Source organism: Mesocricetus auratus, unplaced genomic scaffold (assembly GCF_017639785.1).
Source record: "Mesocricetus auratus isolate SY011 unplaced genomic scaffold, BCM_Maur_2.0 Super-Scaffold_100707, whole genome shotgun sequence".
NCBI classification, from domain to species: domain Eukaryota; kingdom Metazoa; phylum Chordata; class Mammalia; order Rodentia; family Cricetidae; genus Mesocricetus; species Mesocricetus auratus.
The window spans coordinates 1,719,963-1,747,462 of record NW_024429269.1 but is presented as its reverse complement, the minus strand read 5'-3'; the positions used below and the strand labels follow the sequence as shown (position 1 = coordinate 1,747,462).

The following is a 27,500-nucleotide window of genomic DNA, read 5'->3' as shown; positions in this document are numbered from 1 at the left end:
CAAATGGACTTTGCATGCCCATCCCACAATGAGGGATGCTCTCTCAACCTGGACACTTGCGGGAGGGGGGCCTGCCCTGGGTGAAATGACAGACTTTGGATATCCCCCATGGAGGGCCTCACTCTCCCTGGGGTATGGAGTGGGGATTGGGGAAGATGGGGCGCAGGGGAGGAGGGGAGGGAGAGGGAGCTGGGATTGACATGTGAAGCAAGCTTGTTTCTAATTTAAATAAAAATAATTTAAAAAGTCTTCAGATAGTCTGGATAACAGTAAATATTTAGCTGTGAACCTGAGGTAAGACTTCCTTTAAAGCTTCAAAGTCTTGACAAAGGTGATGGGGAGAGGCAGCCAAGGTGTGGAAGGACCAAAGGAAAGGAAAAAAGACGGCTCTGAGACAGGGCCTATTGCCTCCATGTTTCTAGCCTATAGCATCTTGATTGGTTTTGGTTTACTGTGTGCATATCTACACATATGCATTCACACACACATGAGTCTGTGAGTATCCCTTGCATAAAATAGGCACACAATGGGGACACACCTGTTGGGAATCAATTTAATAGATTGTACGTATTTGGTATTTGCAACTCAACCACAACCCTTTTTAAGCACAGCTTCAATAACCCCTTTCAGGTGGTTTTGATGCCTGGATACAGGCAAACTCATTCTTAAAGGAAATTCACTACACATTTCTATATGAGAAGTGTCTGGAAGTATCTTAATCACTGATTCAACCTGCTTTGCTTTTGCTATCTAAGTTGAGACCTGATTTTTCTGATGAAGGTTTATCCACAGACACTCAATAGCACATAGCAGGGAGAGAGTGGGCTGCAGCCATGCAGACCTCAGCAAGTGTGCTGTTAGGGCTACAACAGGACTGAATCCAGGCAGCATAGCCCTGAACTCAATGGTTATTTGTTCTCTGGAAAATTGCAAAATACCCCTGTCTCAGTTTCCTCACCTGTAAAATGGGGATAAACTGTATGCAGCTTCTACGGTTGAGCTGAGGCAACTGAGTAGCACAGAGCAAGCAGCCAGCACAGATGTCTGAACATACATGATGAACTGCACTGCTGTTACAGTTATTGTCCGCAGACAACACCACAAACAAATATGCTAAAGAAACTTCAGGTGCTTGCCAACTTTGTAACCCTAAAACACTCTTAGAAGCCCTCCCCTCTAAAGAAGACAAATATGCTGGGTGGCAGTGGCACATGCCTGTAAGTCTTCTGTTCAGGAAGCTAAAGAAGAAAGATTGTAAGTTCAAAGCCAGTCTGAACTACCTAGCGTGACCCTCAAAAAGACACAGATAAGAAAATTTGTATATAGATGATAGCTTGATAGAGCTAAGAAGATAACAGACAGACAATGAGTTGATAGAGAGAGCTAAGTAGATGATAGAGAGATTGATAGGCAGACAGACAAAAATGGATACACAGATAATATATTGATAAGGAGAGCAAAGTAGATGATAGACTGATAAATGGATGGATGGATGGAGATAGAGGCAGACAGATGATAGATACAGATAGACAGATAGATAGATAGATAGATAGATAGATAGATAGATAGATAGATAGATAGGTGATAGATAATAGATGGTAGATGACAGATAATTCTTTGTATAATATAGTCTTGAACTTCACTCAGTGCTTTATTTAAAATGATAGATCATACTTTCTAACCCAATACTGCTTGCTTTTAAGTACATTTTATTAATAAAATTGTTATAAGAGGTTTTGACAGAACATAGTACACACAGTTGACCCCATGTCAAAACATGTCTGTCCCAAACATATAATTATTCATATTCAATGCTTTTATTGTAATACTGTGTACCAGTTTCACCATAAAATCATAAAAGTAGAAGCAGGTTACATAGATTACATAATCTAGAAAGTGAAACAATATTTTAGTTATGAATTAAACTCTCTGAGCTTCAATTTCCTCAACTGCATTAAAAGTCCCAGATCAGGGCTGGGAAAATGCCTTAGCTGGTAAGGAACTTTCCATGAAATCCGGTGGACCTGGATTCAGATCCCAACACCCAACTGAAAGGTGGGCATAATTGTGCACATCTATAATCCCAGCACTGGGAGGAAGAGACAGATGGGTCATGGGCCAGCCTAGTTAAACTGGAGAGGTCCAGGTTCAGTACAAGATCCTAGATTTAAAAAAATACAGAGAGTAGTAAAGAAAGTTGAGCAATGCCTACCTCTGACTTATACATGCATGCACCCACCCATACACACACACAAACACAGACACCTAAATACATGTTTTATTCATGATATTATTAAACATCTATAATATGCCAACTACCATTTCTTTCTTAATGAAATTTCTATATATAGAGATAAAGACATTGAATAAGTCATCACACATGTTTTCAGAGAACAAATTGCTAAGTGCTGTAAAGAAAGAGCCTAGACTGTTTTTACAATGCTTACCAGGAGAACCCTCCTAGACTGGAGTCTGGGGCATGGGAGTGGGTACAGGGGGAACAGAGGTCCTTTCCTGAAGAAAGATGGATTTTAGCTAAGACCTAAGAAGTAAATGGGAGCTTACATCACAAAGGGGATGGGGATACAGAAAATACTCCATGTAAGATCCTAAAAGAAGATGGCCAAGGAAAAGAAGCATTCCATGAATCAGAGTGGCCAGAGAAACAGCACAAGATCATATGCCCTGATGGGCCATGTTAAGGAGTAGATTTCATCTCAGGGTCCATGAAGATGGCAGATCACCAAGTTGGAAATACAATTTATAAGATGATCCTTGGGAAAATGGACAGTGGCAAAAACTTGCAGAAGTCCTATGAGAAGGTGGCAAGTGTTAGGACTTGGCTTAGATAATGGACAGGCATGGAGTGTTTGGGAAGTGTTAGGCTTATCTTCTACTGGGGATGACCAGAAGAAGATGTCAGAATTGATTCTGTGGAGCTTTCCATTGGCTGTGACAAACACCTGAGATAAACAGTTTCAACAGAAGAAGATTTGCTTTGGCTCATTGTTTTAGACGTGTTAGTCCATCATGCCAGGAAGAGTGGGTAGCGTGCTGAGTAACGGCATCCAGGGAGAAGGGATAACTAGTCTTCTGCTTTCTCTTCTCTTACTCCATCTGGACCCCCAGGGTATGGCTCCTCCACCCACATTCAGGGCACGTCTTTCCCTTTTTAACTAATCTCTAGAACTGTCCTCACGGGTGTAAGTGAAGATGTGACATATCTGTCTCTCAGGTGCTTCTAAATCTAACCAAGTTGAAGGCCAAGGTCAACTACCACTATGTCCCACTCCCATTTTGTGACAAATGAGCAGTTGTTATCTGTCACTTAGAAAGTGGGAAGCCCTAGAAGACAAACAGAGTCTTGTGTCCCGCTTTGGACTTAATTACCATTCAGACTCCTAGGAAACATCTAAGTGGAAATGTGTGTGAAGTTGTGAGTTCAAACAATAAAAACCAGACCACACCCTTGATAGCTAGATACCAGCTATAGACACTCATCTCAAAAGTGTCCATGTTTTCTCAAGTAGGTTTCCTGAGCAATCCCAAACAATTAGAGGGAATTTCTACCATGGAGAATGAAGTTTTAGTATGTTAATTGACAGGAAGCATTCATTATAAGCCAGGAACCAAAAATCAAAGCATCTCACCCAGGCCTTACTTTCCTGAATGGCCACATCTTTACCAATTTGTAGCTCTGTCAACTTGATTCTTCATGACTTGAAAATATAATGATTTATACAATGTATTTTTATTGTATCTACCCACTATAACTACCTTCCAGGCTCCACTTCCCCCTGGGACTTCCCTTACAAGTTCATGTCCTCCTTTTTTCCCCCAGTAAGCCGCTCTATAATGAATAAGATTTTGGTCATGTGATTTCGAGCAATTCCCTAGTGGAATAGGTATCAGATGACATGTCAAGCAGGAATCATAACTTTGGGGAACAACCTTACATGAAAAACATGAATGCCCTTGATAACATAAAAATAACACCCTGAATTCAGGATTGAATCTTTCTTCTTAAATTTTTACTTATTTATATTTATGTGTAAGTGTGTGTGTCTGCTTGTCTGTATGTATACCTCATGTATGCAAGCGCACATGGAGGCCAGAAGGGGACCCCTTGGAACTAGAGTTATAGGTGATTGTGAGCTGACGGATATAGGTGAAGGGAATAGAATCTGGGTCCTCTGTCAGAGCAGCAGGGGCTATTAACCATTGAGCCATCTCTCTAGTTCCAACATTAGATCTTTCAAACAGCCTTGAATGTCATGGCACCTGTCTTAGATTCATCTTTACCACCTTTCCCATGAATCTTCATTTCTTCTGGGCTTTACCAAACTTTCTGAACCATTTGTCAGAACTTCCAATGGAGCCACTGGGCATTCTGCATTGTTTCTATTCTTTGGTCTTAAGAAGACTTTTAGTGCACATGTTGCTGTCTAGAAAACACATTTTAGTCTAGAAGTAAACATATCAGCCACTGTATACATCATCCATTCTAGTCTTATATCAGTCTAATGAGTGAAAGACACTATATCACCCCATTAACTTAACAAACACATTTGTACTGAAATCTTACAGACTGAATTCCCTACTCTTCTTAAGTATTTGTTAGAAACCTGGGTGGGCACTAGAAAAAAAAACATGTAACTAACTTGTTACTAAACAAAGTAGCTATTCAATCTCCTAGAATTTGCACTTCCTCAGGGAGGAGTCGCTGAGCTTAATTAATGGAAGTATATAATCATGATAGCTTTTTTCTATCTTTCTCTGAATTTCTCCAGCTACAGTATGAAGATGGGTTAGAAGGTGTATAAATTAGGGTTCTTTAAAATAACAAAACTTACAGAATGAATATATGTATATGGTTTATTAGGCTGTGGTCCAGCTAATCCAACAATGGCTACCTATGAACAGAAGCTCCAAGATCCAGTAGCTGTTGTATAACTGGGTGTCTCAGCTGGTCCTCAGTATATAATGGAATCTTGTAGTAGTGGGGTCTAATTCCAGTGAAGGAATAGAGTTGCTAATGAGGAGAGAGCAAGCAGGCAAAGAGCAAAAATTTCCTTCTTCCATGTCCCTATGGCCAAACTAGAGTTGGCTTTTCCCACCTCAAGATCCAGATTAAAGGTATGTCTTCTCACCTGAAAGATCTGGGTTAGAAGTGGGTCTTCCCACTTCAAATTAAGTGAAAATGCCTCCCAGGTGTGCCCCTCCATTTTTGGGTTTTAGTTAATTCCAGATGTAGTCAAATTGACAACCAAGAATAGCAAACATAGAAGGGGTAAGACCAACAACAGGAAGCCAATTGGAGGGCTGGCACAGGGTCCTAGCCAAAGGAAATGGTGGCCTGAGTGGAGGTGGACAGTAACAGGACTGAAAGTTCTGTGGTCAGAACCCATTGCTCAGTTGTCATGGGAAGTCAGGAGAGTGGCTGTTGAAGATGCCAGCAGGATTCTGGCTTCAGCAACCTAGGGGAAAGGTTGCATGTGGAGCAAGAAGAAAATGTAGGTTCACAGGAGGCAATGAGTTAGATATGGCTTATTAAGGATGGGACTGTTACAAGCATCAGGAGGAAGGGTCTCATGTCAGTGAATGAGAGACAGGCACTCAGATACAGATGGAGCCTCGGGAAGAGGATGTGAGAGTCATGGGTCAAAGAAGAAACTCAAGGTGCAGAAATCAGTGAGCTGCTCCAAGTTTAGTCTTCTCCCTGAAAGTACCACAGTTCCCAGGAGAGACCACAGAAAACTTCATTAAGTTTGAAGAGTGAAAAATGGCTCCTTCAAGCAAAGCAGAAATAACTAAATGCTGCAAAATTTGCAATGAAAGACAGACCTATAGCCAACTCTCATTTACAGAGGGGCCTACAATCGATACACTGTTTGCTATTTTAAAAATTCATTGCTCCAATCCTTTATCGTAAAACTGGGTAGCTTCACTGTACTTAGAAGCCATTTTATAGATTCTAAAAGGCACCCTGCAATTTTTAAATGAGTTATTAAAATCCTTGGCTATATTTACTCCAACAGTTAAAACACCCATATCTGGTAGAGATCGGAGACTATGGTGGTCAGTATAACCTGAGCCTAAGCTAGTTTTCTTTAAGGCTAGAGGAGGTAGGGAGCCATAGACAACCCTACCCCTGACTCTTCCTGGGGTGTTGTGGGCAGGAGGAAGTTGGCATGTAGGAGCCAGGAATAGAAAACAAGTAGTTAGCCAGATTCCTACATGCTGCTGGAGGGTAGCTCTAGAATCAGTGGACATGCCAACAGACGATCCAGTAACCATCAAGAGTACGTGGTACATACTTTCCAAGTAGGGACATTTTCCAGGAAGCATTAAGCAGCATCCAAAACCAAAGTCCTTTTGTGAGCTCCCCTGTTCAGTTTCCACTATCCTCAACACTGGCTGGCTTACCCATGACCTTGCTGTCGGAGAACCAGGATTTAGACTTCACTGAACCTTTCAGCTCAATACAAAGGAACACAGTCCTGAAAAAGTCCCACACTTCCTCCTAGGAAGACCGATTTTGGTTATTTATGTCACCGCTTTGGATTGATGGTGTTTGGCTCTGGACTCATATCCACAAATATGGGTGGAGATGATGGCTATCGCAGCTGAATTACAGGCTTTAGCTCTTCCTTCAAGACCCTATAAAATGTTTTTATAAGTACTGGAAGTAATAATTTTATGAAGTGCCTGCAACTTAACCATATAAAATTGTTTGGCAAATGCTCTTATTCTCATGTAAATATGAGCATCTTGAGGATCAGGAAGATACAGTTTGGGAATTAAGATCTCTCTCTCTCTCTCTCTCTCTCTCTCTCTCTCTCTCTCCTCTCAACAGTGTATTTATAGTTGTGAGTTGATGAAGCAGGGATTTTGTTCATTTTCTCCCATCAACAGAGGCCATCCATGGACTCCATAAACATTCATTGAGCACTGTGCCCATCACCAAGATATAAAGGGTCAAAAGTAACATGTATCTTCAAAAAGACTAGATAAATATGGTAAATTTATCTAGATAAATAATGGTAAAAGATACCATCCCACAATATTGGCAGGAGTCTACATATCTTAAAAACTGTTGCCAGTGTTAAGGATACAATAGAAAAAATAAAACTGAAATGCTCTGCCCTCTGGTTTAGGGACAATAAATGAATGAATGAATGAACGAGTGAATGAGTGAATAGATAAATGAATAAATCATGGAAAAACTAACTTCTGTGAAATAGTATGAAAAGTGAGAAGCAGGTGAGACTGCAGTTGTAAAGGAGCTTATAGATGAGTGGAGTTTTGACAAGAGCCTTGAAAACAAACAAAAGGAATTTGGATAGACTTATGTTCAAGTATCTGTAGGAGCAGAACACTGAGAAGGAGAGAAGAATGAAAGAAGAAGCACAGCCATGTCCCTGAGGCTGTAGTAGTCTCAGTGGATCAGCAAAAAGGCAGTAAAAGTCTATCATGTCAAGAAGGAATCCCTTGCATTGAAAACCATTAGGTCATTTGTACAAGCATCAATTGGGTATTTGTAGACTCTGAATTCCACAGGCAGGACATATGTGCCTGCTTCTGACCACCCCCTCTCCAGTCCCAAACTTCTCTGCCTGACCCAGAGAAGTATTTGTTAAGCAAATAAAGTAATGGAAGAGAAGCTTTATAGAGAGAGTGTAGCATCTTGATGAGGGGTCTTGAACGACGGCATGCTACTTAATGATCTTGGACCTGGTCTCATCAGCAACAAAAAGATGATGTGTGACCCATATCATCTGACAGATGCTTCCCTTTTCAAAGGAGAGAAGTAATGCTCTGGACATTGTTGGCTAGGTAGACAGGGCCTTTGAAGAGCTCTGGTTTGGGCAACTTAGATGTGTTTGTGGGGGAAATCTGTAGATCTGCAGAGCTGTGTTCAGATAACCAAGGAAGGTTGTAAAGTGCACTTCATCCACCTGTCCTAATCTGGGAGTGATGGTGGACACAGCTCTTCGAGAATAAATAGCCATCCCATCCCACACTGACCAGGCTACCAGGGGACCCAAGCTTGCCCTTCCATTCACTTTGCGTAACCCTCTTACTCACCATGCCCAACCATGACTCCACCCTTTCTCACTCCCAGCAAGTTCAGAAAAGACCCAACATGCTGACCCAAGGAAGGAACCACTTGTCTACACTCAAGCATTCAATGAGAACCATGCAGTTTCCAGTTACAGTTAAACAGGAGCAAGAATAGGAGAGATCCTTCCAGAAAGGCCCTCAAGTCACATCTGCTGGCCCTGCTTATAAGCTGGGCACTGTCATGGGACACAGGTTGGAGGAAGTGCACCAGGCAAAGGCCCAGCTTGTCCTCACTAGCTTCTCAGGCTTAGTCATGCTCACCATCACCACAGACCACTGTAAGATGCTAATCGAAACTGAAGGCTTTTCCCAGTAAAATGTAAACTGTATATAGAAAGACTTGAATTGAGGTTCACAGGGAATTTGTCCAGAGGTCTTGAGTTGTAAGCCTAGGGTTCCTGTATAGACTAACTCAGGCAACATTCCTCATGGTTCCCTGGCTACCACTCCATGTGGATACTCTGAAGATTTCTGGTAATTGAGAACTATCCAACTGTGACCTGGATGAATCCCAAGTGGTACTCAGTCAGGTCACTATGACACAGTCAAACAAGGAGCCCAACAAGGGTCATCTGATAGACCACAGGAGACTAAGACTCTCTTCTTATGCTCTCATACCTACAACATTTCTCTGGGATTTGATTGGATGAGGCAATTCTCCCTGATATTAAGGTGCCAACTTGTTTGGCCTGAATGTTACATGGCACCGGAGTTCCTTGGAATAGCAAACTGGCCAATTGTTTCTCTTCTATGTTTATTGGCTATTTATCATGCCTACCACTGAGACCACTGGTTAGACAATAATCAACAATTAAGCATAATTTTCTCCTTTGGTCACATCAGGTTCTCCTTTCTTTGGAGTTAGCCTTTTAAAAAAATCTAGAATCATTTAAACTCTAATTTTCAAAATATGATAATAAGTGTTCTGGAAAGCTTTCTGCACAGTACATTCTAACTTTTTAAATAATGTAGGTATTAATTATACCATTTCATGCTTCCTTGTACTATTCAGTGGAAGCTGCCTGCATTGCCTTTAACACTGCCCGTGTCATCGCTAGATTGCTAAAATGGCGTGTGAAGATTGGGGGTGGGCATGGGTAAAGTATAAAGGATCTAGTCTAGTCTTGACCCAGGCACAGAAGAGTCACACCATTTGGGGAAATCACTGGCATATTCAGCTTAACTGTCTCCATTCCTACAAGGCAGAGGGACAATCTCTGAAGCCTAGAATTCTATGGCTGTAGTTACCTGGCACTCATCACAACTTGGGGTTTCTTAAAGTTGTCACCAGGATCTCACGCTTTCACACATCTGACAGCTTTCTGCTTCCATACTCAGTCCTCCTGATTCAGGAAGAAAGCGTTGAGCTAGAAAGGGGGGCCCTCTAAGTACCACCATTGGGTTAGAATGGAGGCATCCCATTTCTGTTCTCACTGAGTTCGGAAGCAAACAGAAGTGCTGTGGGAACAAATTCGGGTAAGGGAATCAAAGTGCTGGGTGATCTTCTCCTGAGAGCACTGAGGAGAAAGGGTTCTGTCACCCCATAGCTGAAACATAACTGTAATAGCCAAGCCTTTTAGTGTCTCCTTACCAACACACCAAGGGAACCCTGGATCAGCAATGAGATATCCCACATTGGTGAAAAGTTGGGTGACTTTATTTTAATTCACCAGTGTCAGTTTGTCCTTGGAATCTAGAGGCTTCTATAATGGAAGTGAGGACTCTGACTCTAAAGATGAGAAGATTGTTGATGTTGGCATCTGACCATGAGCACCTGCTCTCCCTGTCTCTAGCCAGCTGGTTTTAAGGTGGTCACCATGTTTTGGTTGGAAAAGAGTCCAAAACCTCAGCAACTAGTAGTGGATGGAAAGTCAATTGTCCCAAGCCAAGAAGATGGTTCATCAGGCAAAATTACATTCACAATGACAAGTTCAATCCCTGGATCCCACCCGTCGCCAGATACAGTCATACACATTTATAATCCTGGCACTTCTACAGAGAGATGGGAAGCAAAGACAAACTGACCAAAATCCAAAATCTACAGGCTAGCTGACTTAGAATATACAGAATGGAGGGAAAAGTAGTAGTAATAATAATAAATCCTGCCTCAATGAGGCAGAAAGAAAGAATATTCCATATAAAGGTTTTCCTCTGACTTTCACAAGCATGTTGTGTCATGGTCTCTCTCTCTCTCTCTCTCTCTCTCTCTCTCTCTCTCTCTCTCTCTCTCTCTCTGTCACACACACACACACACACACAAACAAACACACACACACACACACACTGAATAAATAAAGTAATTTTTAAAGAAGTCCCATTGAAAATTTTCTAAAGCCCAAGAATTAAATTAGGGGGCTAGAGAGATGACTTAGTGGTTAAGAGCAGTGACTGCTCCTCCAGAGTTCCTGAGTTCAATTCCCAGCACCCATATGGTGGCTTACAACCACGTCTAGTGGGATCTGATGCCCTCTTCTGGTATAAAGTCATACATGCAGATAGAGCATTTGTATACATAAAATTAATAAATAAATCTTATTTTTTAAAAAAGAATTAAATTAGGCAAATCCACATGTGAAAGGTGACCTGGCCTACAGGGCAAGATATTCCAGCAACTAAGCTGATTGCTGTTGGATCCCTGGAGGCAAAGTCTGGGCAGAGGTGACTGGGGGGTGAAACACAGCAAGGGTGTAAAAAGGAACAGGAGTCTCTCATATGAGGGCTTCAGAAGACTTATTCTTCCTACAAAGCATGACAAGAAATGCTGAGGTATTTGACAACAAATGATACAGAATGGGGAGAAACGAAAGAGAAATGTCAACACAGAAAACAGAGGACTAGAAAGAAAGTGCACAAACCATGAAGACAATAGAAAAAAAGGCAGGCTTAAGGAGAGAAGTAAGGGGCTATGGCAATTAGGAAAAAAAGCTCCATGCCACCAGGTAGCCACAAGCATAGAGAAAGCAAGGACACTCAGCCATTCAGTCAGCTACAGTCATTGTCACCCAGGTCAACCACTTAATAGGAACTGCAGTTGACCTTCCAGGTTGTAATACTGGATTGTAGAGTTCTGTGACTAAAACAAGGTCCTGGTGGAGTGGAGTTCATATCCTACCATCTGATTCAGAGAAACCCATCTTGTATTAGTTACGTTTCTGTTGCTGTGACAAAACACCCCCACAAAAGCAGTTTAAAGAAGGAAGGGTTTGTTACAGCTCATGGTTTAAGGAGATACAGTCTATCATGGTGGATAACTCGTGGTGGCAAGAGTGTCTATCATGGTGGGTAACTCGTGGTGGCAAGAGTGTGAGGCAACTAGTTATATTGTATCCACAGACAGGACGCCCAGAAGGACGACATTGGTGCTCGGTTCCCTTTTCATGCAGCTCAGGACCCCAACCTATGGAATGGTGCCACCCACATTCAAAGTGAGTCTTCCAATCTCAATTGGTTCAGAAAAATCTCTCACACACATGACTAGCGATTTGTCTCCATGGTGACTCTGGATTCTGTCAAGTTGATATCAGGATTAACCACCACACATCCTCTGCATGACTGACTCCATCCTGGTGCTTCTGATAATGGGATCAGGGACAGCCTTCACCAGCTGTGCTCACACCCACAAAAGCATCACCAGGAACCTGGGAGAAAGGGGTCTGAGAAGAAACTGAGTTTGGGGAGATAAGTTTGGGGAGTTCAAAGAAGACTGGGTCTGTGTGGTAAGGTCTGGGCAAAGAAGGAGACAGTGAGGTAAGAAACGCTGTTGGGAACTGGGTGTTACTAACTTCTCCAAGATTTATGCCCACTCCTGCATGCTTCCTAAGAGAGGAAACTGAAGTTAAGAAAGAGAGCAGAGGGTGTGGCTAGTATACAAAGGAGAACATTGCCCCCTGCTATCTTTCCTCTCCCCTGAGCACAGGCCATCAGCAGCAACTCAGAGAGATTCGCATGTATCTTCGCTAAAGTGAAACAATGCTCCATACAAGGAAGGAGATCCAGCCACTGGCCTCCGGGGAAATCATCAGATTGAGAGTGGGCAAGCACATACCAGGCTTAGACACACCCCGGTACTGTCACGCACTTAATGGAATCAACCAAATGGTGCTGTTTATGGAAAGGTCCTTGGCCTGAAAGTATTTCCCACTCACTGTTTAAACAGTCAATATCCAGAGATGACTTGGATTAAAAAGAAAATGTTCGCTCACTCTCGGCCGCCGGTTTGCACTGCGAATCTTCCCGCTGCTCCGCCGCCCAGTCCTTCGTCGATCGCAATGGAGGAAGAAATTGCCGCATTTGTCATTGATAATGGCTCTGTCAAGTGCAAAGCTGGCTTTGCTGGCAACGACGCCCCCAGGGCCATGTTCCCTTCCATCGTCGGGCGTCCCCGACACCAGGGCATCATGGTGGGCATGGGTCAGAAGGACCCGTACATGGGTGATGAGGCCCAGAGCAAGAGAAGTATTCTGACCCTGAAGTATCCCATCGAGCATGGCATTGTCACCAACTGGGATGACATGGAGAAGATCAGGCGCCACACCTTCGACAATGAACTGTGTGTGGCCCCTGAGGAGCACCTGATGCTTCTGACTGAGGCCCCCCTGGACCCCAAAGGTAACAGAAGATGATGCAGATAATGTTTGAAACCTGCATCACCCCAGCCATGTACGTGGCCATTCAGGCGGTGGGGTCCCTGTATGCATCCGGGCGCACATACAGTGCCCATCTGCGAGGGCTCGCCCTTCCCCACGCCTTCTTGCATCTGGACCTGGCTGCCCGGGACCTGACAGACTACCTCATGAAGATCCTGACTGAGAGGGGCTACAGCTTCACCACCACGGCTGAGCAGGAAATTATGTGTGACATTAAGGAGGAGCTGTGCTATGTTGTCCTGGATTTTGAGCAGGAAATGGCTACTGCTGCGTCCTCCTCCTCCTTGGAGAAGAGCTTCGAGCTGTCTGATAGGCAGGTGATCCCCATAGGCAATGAGCGCTTCCAGTGTCCAGAGGCGCTCTTCCAGCCCTCCTTCCTGGGCTTGGAGACCTGTGGCATCCATGAGACCACCTTCAACTCCATCATGAAGTGTGATGTGGACATCCACAAGGACCTGTATGCCAACACAGTGCTGTCTGGTGGTACCACCGTGTATCCAGGCATTGCTGACAGGATGCAGAAGGAGATCACAGCCCTGGCTCCCAGCACAATGAAGATTAAGATCATTGCTCAGGCTGGATTGGCGGCTCCATTCTGGCCTCGCTGTCCACCTTCCAGCAGATGTGAATCAGCGAGGAGCAGTATGACGAGTCAGGCCTCTCTGTCGTGTACCGCAAATGCTTCTAGATGGACTGAGCAAGTGTCAGGCATCTGCTGCATGAGCTGATTCTGAATATCGATTTTCACCTGGCAAATGTGCACACCTCATGCTAGCCTCGTGAAACTGGAATAAGCCTTTGAAAAGAAATTGGTCCTTGAAGCTTGTACCCAATGCCAGCACTGGATCGTAGAACTTGTTGCTGATTTTTGACCTTGTATTCAAGTTAACTGTTCCCTTGGTGAATGTTTAATACCCTTTGCATATCTTGATTTAGTCCTTAGTCATGTGGCTCAGTCACTTGGTGGCTGGGGAGAGCACGCTGTGGAAGAGAAATCCCCAGCCTGGTGGATCTGTGAGCACCGTGCAGAGATCTGTGCAGGGTATTAACCAACAGCTGACTTCCACGATTTCTCGGGGCTGGCAAGGGTTCCTGAACCAGTGACCACTTCCATCTTGCTGGTCTAACAGGGTGGGAAAGTTCAAGCCTTAAGACCCAGTTTCTGTTCTGGTGTTTTCCCTCCTGACCGCCATGGGTTGTTACTTGCCTTGAGTTGGGAACATTTGCACTGACACCTGTAAATGTATTCACCCTTTTAATTTATGCAAGGCTTTTTGTACTCAATTCTTTAAGAAATGACAATTTTTGGTTTTCTACTGTTCAGTGAGAACATTAGGCCCCAGCAACATTGTATAAAGGAAAATAAAACTGCTGCAGTAAAAAAGAAAGAAAGAAGTAAATAAAGAGAGAGAAAGAAAGAAGGAAAGGAAGGAAGGAAGGAAGGAAATGAATTGAGGCTGGAGACAGTCTGACATCCAAGTCTTAATATGTTCATTAAAACAAATAGCTCCTTTCTTGCCTCATACCTCAGCTGCAGGAAAAACAAATGGGATGCTTTGAGTGCTGTGTGTAGAAACAAGAACTGCATCTCCTGCTGACAGTGTGGCTACAGCATGGAGACCCCAGAAAGAGAGCATAGGAACTTAGCTTGTGTGTCAACTAGACCCAAGGTTAATTAAGGAAGTGGGGTCAGGGAGAATACAGAGGTTCAGAAGTTGAGGAGTAAAAGGAAGAGAGAGAATTATGAATGCAAACCTGGACTTAAGCAGAAATAGCACCCTTGAAGGATCTGGGGCCCTCAAATCATTTTAATAGCTTCGTGTTCAGAGGGCTTATGGGCTGCATGGTTGCTGCTGTTAGCTAAAAAATCTCCAGATAAGGAAAATACTTCCCCCTGTCTAGCTGACTTGTTTAGAATGCAGTCTCCAGATGAGGTTGGTTTTGCTATGCCCAGCTCATCTGTGCTCGCCATCAGTCACTAAACCCTGGAAAAGGCAGAGGTTTGTGAAATGGGTTGCCTTAATCACATCGCTGTCACCATGAGAGAGAAATATTGAACAATACATAGACATTGGAATGCAAAATGAAATTTTCCCTAGAATTGACCATATTTGCACAAAGTCATTCATCTTGTTAGCATAGCCCACTTTCTCTGCTCCCAAACGAAGTTTGAGAAGCTTGATTCTAATTCAGCCTCCCCTGACAACTCATCTCACTCTTTGTGTGTAGTGTTCTCTTCCCAAGAAGTGTATTAGTCTAGGAAATTCTGAGAGCCCACGAAATTAGACTGCCTAAGTCAAGTCTTAGCCCGCCCAGAGACTACTTGAATGTCCTTGGTTGAGTTACTCAGCCTCATTCAATGATAGTTTCTTTTTTGGCAAAATAGAAACACTGATATTAAGTATGTAACTTAGGGGAGGAGGGAAGGGAGAGCTGGGATTGACATATGAAGCAAGCTTGTTTCTAATTTAAATTTAAAAAAGGAAAAAAGTGTGTAACTTAGTATGTGGGCACGTGTTTAGGTCCTGGTACTTATGTGTGTGTAGATGCACACACATATGCATATGCTTGCATGTGTGTGTACATGCGTGTGAAGGTCAGAAGGTCTTGTTTATTAGGCACTATCCTCTTTGTATGTGGAGAAGTGGGAAATAAGTTTTCTCCCTGGCCTAGAACTCACTAAGTAGCCTAGGCTGGTAGACCAGAAAACCTCAAGGATCCACCTGTGATGGACTGAGCCTGTCCCACCACACCTGTATTGTTTATGTGAGTTCTAGGCACCAAAGCCAGGTCCTCATATTTGCAAGGCAAATGTTTTACTGACTGAGCCATCACCCCAGCCCAGAAGTCACTTAATTCCCAATGTGACTAACAATGATTACATTATATGCAAAAAGTTAAGCACACTGCCTGACTCAAGACAGATAATTGGTGACTATAAACTCTGTTTTAATAATTACACAGCACTGAAAACTTGGAACCTAAAGACTAAATCTTTCTCAGCTGTATGGTTTTCCAAGGCCAACCCCTGTGTGTCTGTGATTCCTTGGAGACATGTTAAACTTGACAAGATTTGTGCTTCGGTGATAAATGTTCCCATCATCCACTGCACCATTCTGTCTGTTTTGACTTCCATGGCATGTGAGTTTTGTCTCCGGCTGAGCTCTGGATACTGTTGGCTGGAGCCCTCTCTAAGAGCATCCAGCATGCATGCCATGTGTGCTGACTCTGATGGGTCTGCAGCTCAGAGAAGAAGAGAAAGAGAGAAAATCAAGACCACAGTCTTCCCAGTATGGATGGGGGAGGTGGCTCATGAAATCCCACCCCCAGCTGAGGACCTTTCGATACCTGATGGCTGATACCTGACGGCTGCTGGAGGAGGCTGGGCATCCTTTCCTTCAGAAATGCATCTCCTGATGGGCTGCCCCTGCTCCAGGGCACGTGCAGCACTGAGTGGGCTCAGAGAGTTATAGGAAGAGTACATGAACTTGGGAGGGGAAAGAGGTGAGGATATGGGAGGAGTTGGAGGGGACAATGTATGGGTGGATTTGATCAAAACCCGTTATATGTACATGTGAACTTCTCAAACAATGAATTAAAATAGTGACACTGAGACCATAGGCTGAAGGAAAGGAAAACAGGTTGTGAACAGGTTGTGTGGGACCATGAGGAAAAGTTTCAATCAACCTCCCGCTTTGCTCAGAAGGAAAAACTGAAGCCCACAAGTGTCCCAAGACTGCCCCAAAGTCACTTACCTAAGTGGACATAACCGTTACAGATGTGGGGGTTGAAGAGCAGCTGAGGAGGGGAAGGGAGAAAGAGAGAAAGGACTGTGAAGCTGTTCTTACAAACCCCCAGAAAAGAATGAAGAGGAACATTTGGGGCAACATAAAATCATACAATGCCTATTCAGGGAGCTGGTAAATGTCTGGGGTGGAAAAAGGGAGCTCTGGACTGGGCCATCTAGAATCTTATGCTCACAGAGGATATGCTCGGGTAATCACATTTTTTCTCTCTGTGTAACAGCCCTGGCTGTAGACCAGGCTAGCCTCGAACTCACAGACATCCACTGGCCTCTGCCTCCAGAGTGCTGGGATTAAAGGCGTGCACCACCACACCCGGCTGGGGGTAATCACATTTTAATGTGAATGTGGGTTTGAATGTACTCCTACCTTAATTTTATTACTCAGGCAAAACTGTTTGTCTAGACTCTACCAAAACGGGATGCTGCACTGTCTAAGGCTTGGAGGAAGCCAACAGATCATTCTCTACCCCTGAGAGAGGGAGCTGGTACAACCCTATCTTTCTGAAATGGTCTTTGAAAATCATAACAAAAGGGTTAGCAGCAAATGTGGGACACACATGCATCTGGAAGCTTTGGAAACTTTTTATAGATATAAAGAGATGGGTGTTGGTTTGTAGTTCGAACGGATTGGCCGCTTGGCTTGCCAATCATATGTATAACCCTTTGTGTTCTCTTCCAGGTTCCTTCTTCCCTGATTTCAAGCCCTCGGAAACCGTTTTCAAAATAGTATTTTGGCTTGGGTACCTAAACAGCTGCATCAACCCCATCATATACCCATGCTCCAGCCAGGAGTTCAAGAAAGCCTTTCAGAATGTCCTGAGAATCCAGTGTCTCCGCAGACGGCAATCTCAGCACGCCCTGGGCTACACCCTGCATCCGCCCAGCCAGGCCCTGGAGGGACAGCACAGAGACATGGTGCGTATCCCCGTGGGCTCCGGAGAGACTTTCTATAAGATCTCCAAGACAGACGGAGTCTGTGAGTGGAAGTTTTTCTCTTCCATGCCCCAGGGATCGGCCAGGATTACGAGGCCGAAGGACCAATCTGCCTGCACCACAGCCCGGGTGAGAAGTAAAAGTTTTTTGCAGGTCTGCTGCTGTGTGGGGTCTTCGAACCCCAGCCTTGAAGAAAATCACCAAGTTCCAACCATTAAGATCCACACCATCTCTCTCGGTGAAAATGGGGAGGAAGTCTAGAGGATGGGAAAGGTCACAGGAAGTGGGAAGGCACTAGGTACTGCTGACTCACACTCAGAAGGCCAGTGAATTCTTCTTGAAGACCAAGCCAGGACCATTCAAAGAGGTCCCCATCTGGGAAAGGGGAGAGGGAGCGTGCCGGTAGGGCCCAGGGTAAGAAGCAGGGTGTCTGGTGGCTAAGTGGTTCTGAATGATGAAGGCCCGTTTCCCTTCAGCTCACGCCCTCAGCCATTCTCTGATCCCACTTTCCACAACTCACCCTTTCAACAAGAAATACCATGGGAAAGAAAATTTCGTACACAATCCAAAAGACTATAAATACAGGATGATGATTTCATTGTGAATATTTTGAGCACACACTCTAAGTTTGGAGCTATTTCTTGATGGAAGGGAGGGTACTTTATTTTCAGGCTGAATCTACTGGCAACTACATTTGACATTTATGGAGAGGGGACCTAGACAGAAAGGCGAGTAAGGTAGTGGCCAACATGCTTTTAGAGGGAGTTTGGAAACGCCACCAGATCCTCAGCTTGGGTGAACCTGGATGGGGCCTTCCCAGAGGTTGTTTTCTGATGGGTTCCTTATCCCCATTTGAAACTGGGGTTCATTCTCCACCCTTGGATCTAAGGAGTATGGCAGGACTAACCAGGGACAGCATGCTTTTCTCAAGGGAAGAAGGTATGCCTGGGGCAGCAGCTGCAAGACCGGCTGAAAGAAGGTTTTCTTCTTTTACCTCCTTAAAGAGCAAGAAGCTGAAATGGGAGGGGCGCTAATGTCAGGCTGATCCCCTCTTGTTCTGCAGCCTCTTTGATGTGATGAACCGCATGCCTTTTCCAGAACTCCATAATGGAAATCCAGGGATGGCAGAATCCTGGATTCCATTACCTCTCCCTGGCTTCGTGGCTATGTAGCGAATGAAGTTCACCTGTGGCATGTAGAATGAGTCTTAGGGTCCAGGTACATCCCTCCTGAGTTTCCAAACATACTGATGCTTACCCTCAAACACTTTAGTTGACTACCAAACAACTGCCCAAATTGACTCCTGCTTTTGGCAAAATCTTGGGGAATGTGATATATTTTTTTCTTGCTTTATGTATACCAAATCCGTGCATCCTTAATAATTCACATTATTGTGAATGGTGACTATGATAATCACACATAAAAATTAAAACACACCTGTCATTCAGCCATAAGAATTGTAAAATAAGGTTTAATGTTTTTGTCACCAATCCTAATAAGAATCACCACTAGCAACATTTTTCATAACTTCTTCCCCTATTTACCGAATTTCTCCCAAGAGCTTCAGAGCAGGTTGAAGTTACTGTGAAACCTTGACAGCGAGGCTCCCAGCCCTCGCAGCTTTCCTCCCCTCCCTACATCAAACTGGTCTAAGTCTTTCTAAAGGCAAACCTGTATCCACATTGCAATGAAGAAAATGCATGCATGCATGCGGCTGTGGGTTTTGGTTGACCTTAGACTCTGACCTGCTTCCTCCACCTTTTACTGGGCCGTGTCTTCTTGTTGGCCAGCTCGATAGTTACTTGGCCTTGTACTGTGAACTTGGCTGCTGCCACTGAGAAGCTGGCTGGGATTTTAGGCTGTCTTGGGCTCTCTGCATGACTCCTAACAGCTCTACCAGATGTGAGTGTTAAAGCATCTAGGGAGAACTTGAGAGAGCAAGCCTGGCTCATTTGTCCCTAAGCTTAACCGTTACAATTAACTTCCTTCTAAACATGAATCCTTGTTCCTGTCATCCCCTCAGAGAAGAGCATCCTTACAGAGAGAGATCGGAGCTTCTCCTCAGCAGGGTACCATGCCATGCTACCGACGATCTTTCAGTCCCTTGGTGAAAAAAATGCAAATGATTAAAAGCTACCATTGATGCTAGTTCTAATCAGAAAACAAACTAGAAAATCTTCAAGTCCTCAGATAAAAACTGTGACGATTGTACCTGTGTGGAGTCATCCGCAAACAATTGCCTGTATATTCCACTGGCATCCCTCCCTCTAAGAGGCAAATATCTAACAGCTTTTTCCGTTCCCACAGAAGAGGACTGAATAGAAACACAGCAACTTTATAAGAAATTGATAATGTCACCAAAACATGGCGGCAAAAGTGGTGTAAACAACTTAAACGTAGAATGGCTTTTTAATCATCCACCAAAAAAAAGTCTGTATCTTTAAGCGTGCCAAAAACTATCTAAAATGGCTACAGCCAAACAAATGATTGTCATATTTATATTCACATGTTTACTGCTTCTATTTGGAGTTTGAGGAATTTACCCAGAGTAACCCCAGTTAAAATGTCCTCTCTTGTGTGTTCTAAAAAAAAAAAAAAAAAAAACAAGATCACTTGGGATTATCTCTATGTCGCCAAATCAATGGGGCATTACAGTAGGCGACTATGAGTACTATGAGACTAGTGTGAGATTCTGACCGTGTATATGAAGAGGGACCTTGGATCTCATTACACAAAACGTTCTCCAGGGCATCAGAGAGGTCGCTCAATTGGTGGAGTGCTTGCCTGACATACGCATTCCAGCTGCACCCTAAAACTGAGAGCGGTGGCTTGTGACAGTAAACTTAGCATTCAGGAGGTGCAAACATGATAAGGAGGAGTTCAGGGTCAACCTTGAACACTTAGTAAGTTTAAGCCAGCCTAGACTACATGAGACTCTGTCTCGGAAAAGTAAATAAAATTAAATTTAAAATAAAATAAAATAAAACGTTCCAGGCTATACTACTGCAAGAAAAGCTCTTTCCTTGTCATAGTCTCATCCAAGTCTGCTTCTGCATGGAATCACTGTGCATGCGGCACACTTTACAAGGCACTGAGGCTGCTGAATCTCATTGCTGACTTGGATTGGTCCGTTCAAGACGGACAGTGATAGCTGAGTTATAAGCACTGCCTTGTGGTGCTTCTCTTTGCTCCAATGCTTGTCAGGGATCAGTGGCTCTAATTCTCCATTAACTCTTCCATTACCATTCTTAAGATGTAACTCTGATGGCTGGGAAAGCCTAAGGACTTACCCATGGTCAGGAAGGAACTGTGGCTCAAACCTAAGTATCCCCCTAGGTGTTCACATTCTGTGTAGTACCTCTGCTTCACACACAGGGAGAGGAGGGTTTAATTGAATAGTCTCAGGAGACTAATTCACTCCCAAACTTTAATGTAATTTGTTCCCTTGGGGTTTTTCTACAAATTAACCTTAGCAGACACACCACCAAACCTGTGTCTACAATTACAACTATTAACAAGCACCCCCCCCTTCCAGGACATAGTACTCTCATATATGGCGAAAGCCTTACAAAGAGGACAGGTTATACTAAACCAGGACAAGATGAGCATATAACAGAACACGGAGAGTTGATTAAGAATGGAAAAGCCCAGAGCTGGAGAGATGGCTCAGCCGTTAAAGGCTAGGCTCACAACCAAGAATGGAAAAGCCCAATGATAGATGGGACACATATTGGGTGGTGTGTGGAAGTCCTGGGTTGCCAATCATGGTTAACATGAACACTAAGGAATACCCCTCTTCAAAAATATATACAAACAAATAAAACACTTGTTCTCACTCACCTAAATTCCAACCTTTATCTTACAAGCTGGCAAAAAGGCAAGTGGCCAGAGGCATCCCACCAGGAATTGTAGAGCATGTACTGGGCACGTGATTTTCTCAGATGCCACTCGGAATGTGGTCTCTGAATATCCAGAGACTGTGGCAGTTTTTGAAGACAGGCCCTTGGTAGGCAGCTGTGCATTCTGACTTGCTTCCTTTTCTGTATGAACCATCATGAAGACTCTTTAGGGGTGAAAGCCAGGGAGAGAAAGTCTTTTAGGAAGCGTTTTCTTGAGCAGGTAATTGCTCATGTGTTAATCACCACTTCTTAATCACCACTAACAAGCATTCCTAATTGCTTCTGGGGACATCTCTGTCCCCATCCTCTTGCCAAAGTATGGTGCTGCCTCTCCGATGAATGCTTGCTGACTTAATTAAGGGAAGAGATTGGTTCATCAGCAAAGGGAAACGCGAACAGGTGGAAGGCAGCAGATGAAATGCAATCGAGTCCAGGGTGACAAGAGAAGAGAAAGGTAGCAGATGTGCAGGCATCAGAAATGCTCACTCGTCACTCTGGTCTCTTTTTTACACTACCAGGGCTTTTAACCGTGAAACCACCTGTACGTACACAGCTCCGAAAGAGCCCAGTTGGAACACTGCATCTGCTCTGGGCCTCCAAACTATGCTGAGGAGCTGGGCTGAGGCCACGTCTTCCAAAAGCCATGGCACCAGTGGCCTCTGGCCCTCCAAGTCCCCTGCAAGATGAATGAGTGGACATGGCTTCTGTGGGGACTGGGCTGGGAAGCCAGTTAGGATTTCAGCATATGAAGCCGGCCCCTGTCCAAAGGTGCCATTGACAGGCTCTCACTCACGTTTTCCAGACCATATGTTACGTGAGTGAGCCAATAAAGAGCCTTCCCTGCTCTCTGCAGGAGAATGTCGTCTTTACACTACCACTGATAAAGCTCCAAAGGCTGTAGAGGTGGCAGGGAGCATTGAGGGAGGAGACTGACACAGCGGAGGCTCAAAGCTTGGAGGGTTAGTCATGCTTTGCCGCAACTGACAAGAAAAGAACTGTCATGAAACTGGCGGCTTCTTCCAAAAGGCCAAATAATGACCTTTTCTTTCATGTGGCTTGGGAGCTGTTGCCATGCTGTCCCTGTAGCATACTTGGTACAGTCGTATTATAAGTTGGGGTTGATGACTGTTGAACCATGAAAAACGCAGACTTAATTAGGTGGGAAAAAAACCTTAGCACAATTTAGCATTGCATGTAGAGAAGAAAATATGATGAACATCCTGGCCTGTGAAACAGGCTGAATAAAATAAGTGTATTTGAATGTCATAAAGAGTCAGCTTAGACAGAAATTCCAACATGAATTTAATGTTTCCATGTTAAATTCATATATATGCATACACATATGCATATATATGGACATGTGTATCACCACATACTTATCAAACCTTTCTCAGGTCATTCCTGTGTGGGAGAAGGAAAGAGAAGGAGCTTTTATCTAATTTGGTATGTGAAGAAACGGAAGTCGTGAGCTCAAGACGTCTTTTAATACCCTCATATCCAACCTTTCCACAATGCTTCCATGCCCCCAGCGTCTGCCATGTATTTTGACTCTGACTTTCATAGTCCCTTCTTCATAACTCTAGCTCTGTCCACATCATCTTCTCTCCTCCTATCCCGGCCAACAACCGGGAAGAACTTGTCGGACATGGTCACCCATTCTTGTTTCCTTGGCTAACAGATAGGCAGGTGTCATTCTGTTCTTTCTCCATAGAAGAGATGCTATAGATCAAGGGATGTAGCCAGGGGCAGAAGGCTGTGACTGTTACCCTAAAGTCCCAAAAGGAGCCTCTGATCAGCAGTTCCAGATGGCTTCTCTCCACTGCATCACCCTAGCATGAAACCAAAGGGAGGTGCAGACAGTCCCCAGTGGACCAGTTGGCAGGGGTCTGAGTTGCTGTGCTCAGAAGTCAAGCATGTGTTTTTCCAAGAAGCATTGTTATAAACGGGGAGGTGTCCCCAGAGGAGCCAAAAGTAAATAAATAAACATCTGTTTAATGTATACCAAGAGTTGGTAAACTTTTTCTGTAAATGGCTGGATGGTAAGCATTTCAGGCATGATGGACTATGCGTTCTCTGTTTTAGCTCTTTGGTGGGAGGCTATAGACAGACCTTTAAAAATGTAGAACCATTTGCAACTCAAAAGACATCAAGGTGTGGACCAGGTTTAGCCCATGGGCCACAATTTTCCCTCCATGCTCCACACTACCACTAGCTTGTGGTATAGAGCCAATGCTACTAAACTGTAGCTGTAGATGATCAGCGTGATTATAAAAAATAGGCCATTGGTGTATCTCCCCTGGACTAAATCAACGTTCCCAGTCAGTGTGAGCTGTTACATGAAGCGGCCAGTTCACATCTTCATGATTTCCAGGCAAGTGGTAGGAACAGAGAAACACTTGCCACTCCCCGCATTGTGCCCTGTGGGGTAGGCAAGTCAACAGAAGCCACAGTTGTAAAGAGGAGCTTTTTTTTGCTAGCTGCTTTGGTTTATCCCCCGCCAGCCGCCTGGGCTCTGCCGCATTGTAGTCCCCAAATAAACACACAAGACGCTGTATTAATTATGAAGCTGTTGGCCTTGCTTGTTTCTTACTGGCTAGCTCCAACTTAAGTATTTACCCCATAATTGTTAATCTATGTATTTCTCTTACTGGAGACGTTCTGGGCTTCCTACCCCATGGCAGTTACATCTTGAATTTCTGTGTTTCTCCTTCCCAGAATCCTCCTGGACTCCTAGTCCCACCTATCTAGATTCCTATTGGCTCAACAGTACTTTATTGACAAATAAGAGGACTTCCCCAACACACAGTGAGTCCAGGGGTCTTCCAGGCTTAGAAGGCAATTGCCCCCATGATGTCTGTCCAACTCAAAGAAGTCACATGACCAAGGCTGCCCTGAAATTTCTCCCAGGTCCTCAGAACTCTTCAGAGTGGAGATCCCCAGGAGCCTTTTGGGCCTTCTTGAAGAGGTCCTCTGACCACCATGCCCTGTGTTAGGGAGTTTGGACCCTCCTTGGAACTCAATTGGGGGAGTGACAGGACACAAACACATCTTTCATAAGAAATGGGAATAGGACTTTCTCTCGTGTCCCCTTCCTTCTGTGCCTCCCTTCCTATTTCTCCTTTTTCTGTTAAATTAAAATCACTAATGGAAGAGAGACGGCTCCACTATAAGAAAATTTACTTAGCACTCCTGAGAAACGCAAAAACCATGAGGCCCTGAGCTAGCATTTCATTTTTGTTGTTGTTTTGTGTAGCATTTCAACAGAGGACTCCCTTCCTTTCCCCTCTAGTCCTGAGGGGACGTGAGGAGCAGAGGGTTTCCAGATGCAAATAAGGCTCGGATCGCATGGCCTAGTGTGGCATCTGAGTATTGAGGAAGGAGACTCCACAGCTGGGCTTTGAGTAGGACAGTGAAGGCAGATGCAGTCTGGAAAGATCCAGAACTATCGGCACCATTCAGTAAAAGCACCACAACCAACCTGAGCGTGGAAAGGAAGGCTTGGTTGGTTGCGGGATGGCAGTTTCCCTTCCGGCCCTTTCTTCCACCCCTTGCTGTGTCTACACGTTTTGCTCTTTCCATCCTTTGCTGATTCCATCCTACCCCTTAAGTCAGCGTTCCACTCCTGCCAGCTTTGCAGACAATGAAAGGTGTTTCATTAGCTCTTGTCTGTAGAATATGTGCCCCATGCTGTGAGGGAAAAAGATACATTTGACCCTGAGTCTGGACCAGGAAATGAAGCCAGCAAGGGGACAGCATCCTCAGGGCCCCTGGTCCTTCCCGGACCTTGATCCTCCCCTTGGAGTTCTTGGGCGATCCATCCCACACACAAAGGACACAAGCACACTGTGCGGTCGCACTTCAGGGGAGCTTAGGCTTGGAATGGTTTCTGGAGTACTCCTAATCCACTTCTCACAATCTGGACATCTGTCCCATGCTCTCAACATCAGCTTTTAGTCTGCAGCATCACCTTCTGTCTTTTGCTTTTGGTCTCTCTTTCTTACGAACTTTCCCTCTTAGGAGTTCACTGGGGCCTTCAAGGCCAGGATGAATCCATAAAGTAAACTCACTTCTCCCTTCCCATTGAGCAATGGCTGATCCATCAGAAGGCGTACCCTCAGCTGGACTGTCTATAGGGATACTGTTTCTTCCAAGACTCTGTTCCTGTGTGCTTCTGGAACTTAGGGTTACCCTTCTCATTTACTCTACCCTTGAACTAGGGAAACATCTGCCCTGAAGAGTCTTTTCACACATGATTGTTCTTGTTCTAGTTCTTGTTGGCAGCTTCAGCATTTGTATCCCCATGTTCATTTCTCAGGTGTACTTTTGCCCAGTAATGTAGATCTGTGCGGCTTCAACAACATTCACTGCTGTCCTTATGGTTCTGGATGCTAGAAATCCAAAATCAAGGTGTTAGCTGGCTATGTCTTCCTCAGCCGATGTTGACTTCCCCCTGAATTTCCATGTGGTCTTCTACTTACAAGAACACTCGTCACATTGGATGATCTGTTCCCATGAGCTCATTGCATCTTGATTACCTCTTTAAAGACTATTTCCAAATACAGTCACATTGTGAAGAAACAAGAGAATTGGGAATGGGAATTTAGGAGGCATTCACTTCAACTGGTATGGTCCCATATACTCTCTCTTTCTTCATACCAAAAAAATATCCATAATCCTTTACCTAGACAGGAAAGTTTATTCTTTCCCAAGTTTTATGCCAATTGTCTGTAAAATGTATTTAGCAGCAAATTATGCACTTGCTTGAGATCTCCCAGATGCTTCTTAAAATCTTAATACTTGAAAGTAGTTTGAAAGGCATCTTGTATACACTGACCTTACATGCGTTCTGACTTCTCAACCAGATGGAAGTTGTGAGAAGCAAGGACAGTTGTGTCACTCAGTACACATACAGCCACACTCTACCCTTGAAGGATGAAAGCCCTCAACCCCCAGGTAGGCAAGGAGGAAGAGGAGAAGGGATAGCTGGGAAGGCAAATCAACAAGAACATGAAAGACCAGCGTAATAGTTGGAGATCTGGAGTTTCTAGATATTTAATAACTTTATTATGCCCCAACTGTGGAGCATCCCAAGTTAGCATGTGTCCTGGATCAGGTGGGCATTTGAGCTCCCCTGAAACATCAGCATCCAGAAAAGCAGAGCCCCACCACTGAGTGGGACAGACCCTTGACTACACAGAGTGAGACAGAAGATGGGATTAAAGACCAGGGACAGACTTAGTCCTAAGAAGTGGGTCACTAGGGCCTCTTGGAAACACTGTGATCACCACAGGTCCCATCTACTGAAATAACCTGACCAAAGGCCATGATGGCCACTCCTGGTGAAAGATCTTTCAAGTAAAAGTACTGCAATATGAGCTAGGAGGATGCCTCATGAGATGATAGAACCAATTCATAGTGAGCCTCCACGCCGTGCCAGCGTACTTGCTGCCTTCATTTCCCCTCCCAGCTGTTCCCTACAGGGGAGTACCACGAAGGACTTGTAAGGCATCTACAAGCCCCGAACACTCTACATACAACAATTGGAGAGTAAGTTTTTCCTTTACCCTTTATCCTACCTCAGGCTTACTTGCAGAAGTCACCAGCATCCACAGGTGACACTCGTTTCTGTATAATTCTCAAGGAAATCAGAAACTAGCTGGTGCATGGTAGTTGCTGCCATTCCGAAACTCTCAGTTATCTGCACCCCTCCCCCCAACCGGGCTATTTCCTTTAGATTGGAGACACCATTACCTGGAGGTTCCACTTTGCTGTTTTTTAAGTCACACTCCCTGAACTGCTTTGAAGGTTTCCACGGGGCTCAGGATGGTCTAGGCAAGAATGGTACTTTGCACTTTTCCAGCTGCCAGCATGGGGCTGGGAAGCATTTTACATTATCTCTGCTGTCCTGCGCAAGTCACTACATGCAAGGTCCATGTGTGTTTATAAAACTGACGCCATGAGAAAGGAAAGTCCTTCTGACTGCGAAACGAGGGATGGGATTCGACACAATGTTTCGGTTTAAATTTGTCTAAGGAACCAGGGTAAGCAGTGCCTGGCAACTGTCAGAAGTAAATGTTTACAAGATGAACAGCC

At 44.4% G+C, this 27,500-nt stretch overlaps 1 protein-coding gene and 1 pseudogene across 3 annotated transcripts in view; both read left to right on the top strand.

The window, feature by feature from the left end:
- The window catches only part of Adra1a (adrenoceptor alpha 1A), a 91,798-nt gene extending 68,392 nt beyond the window's left edge, over positions 1-23,406 (top strand). Inside the window, exons 3-4 of one of the 3 annotated variants that reach the window (XM_013117268.3) lie at positions 17,255-17,637; positions 21,926-23,406. In XM_013117268.3, the coding sequence (XP_012972722.1) occupies positions 17,255-17,637; positions 21,926-21,934 (392 nt within the window). In that variant the 3' untranslated portion in view covers positions 21,935-23,406. Of the gene's footprint in view, positions 1-17,254 lie in introns of all 3 variants that reach the window. The other 2 variants (XM_013117269.3, XM_005075238.4) reach the window with 2 other exon arrangements.
- Positions 12,393-13,458, top strand: LOC101834107 (annotated as a pseudogene).
- Positions 23,407-27,500: the final 4,094 nt, after the last annotated feature.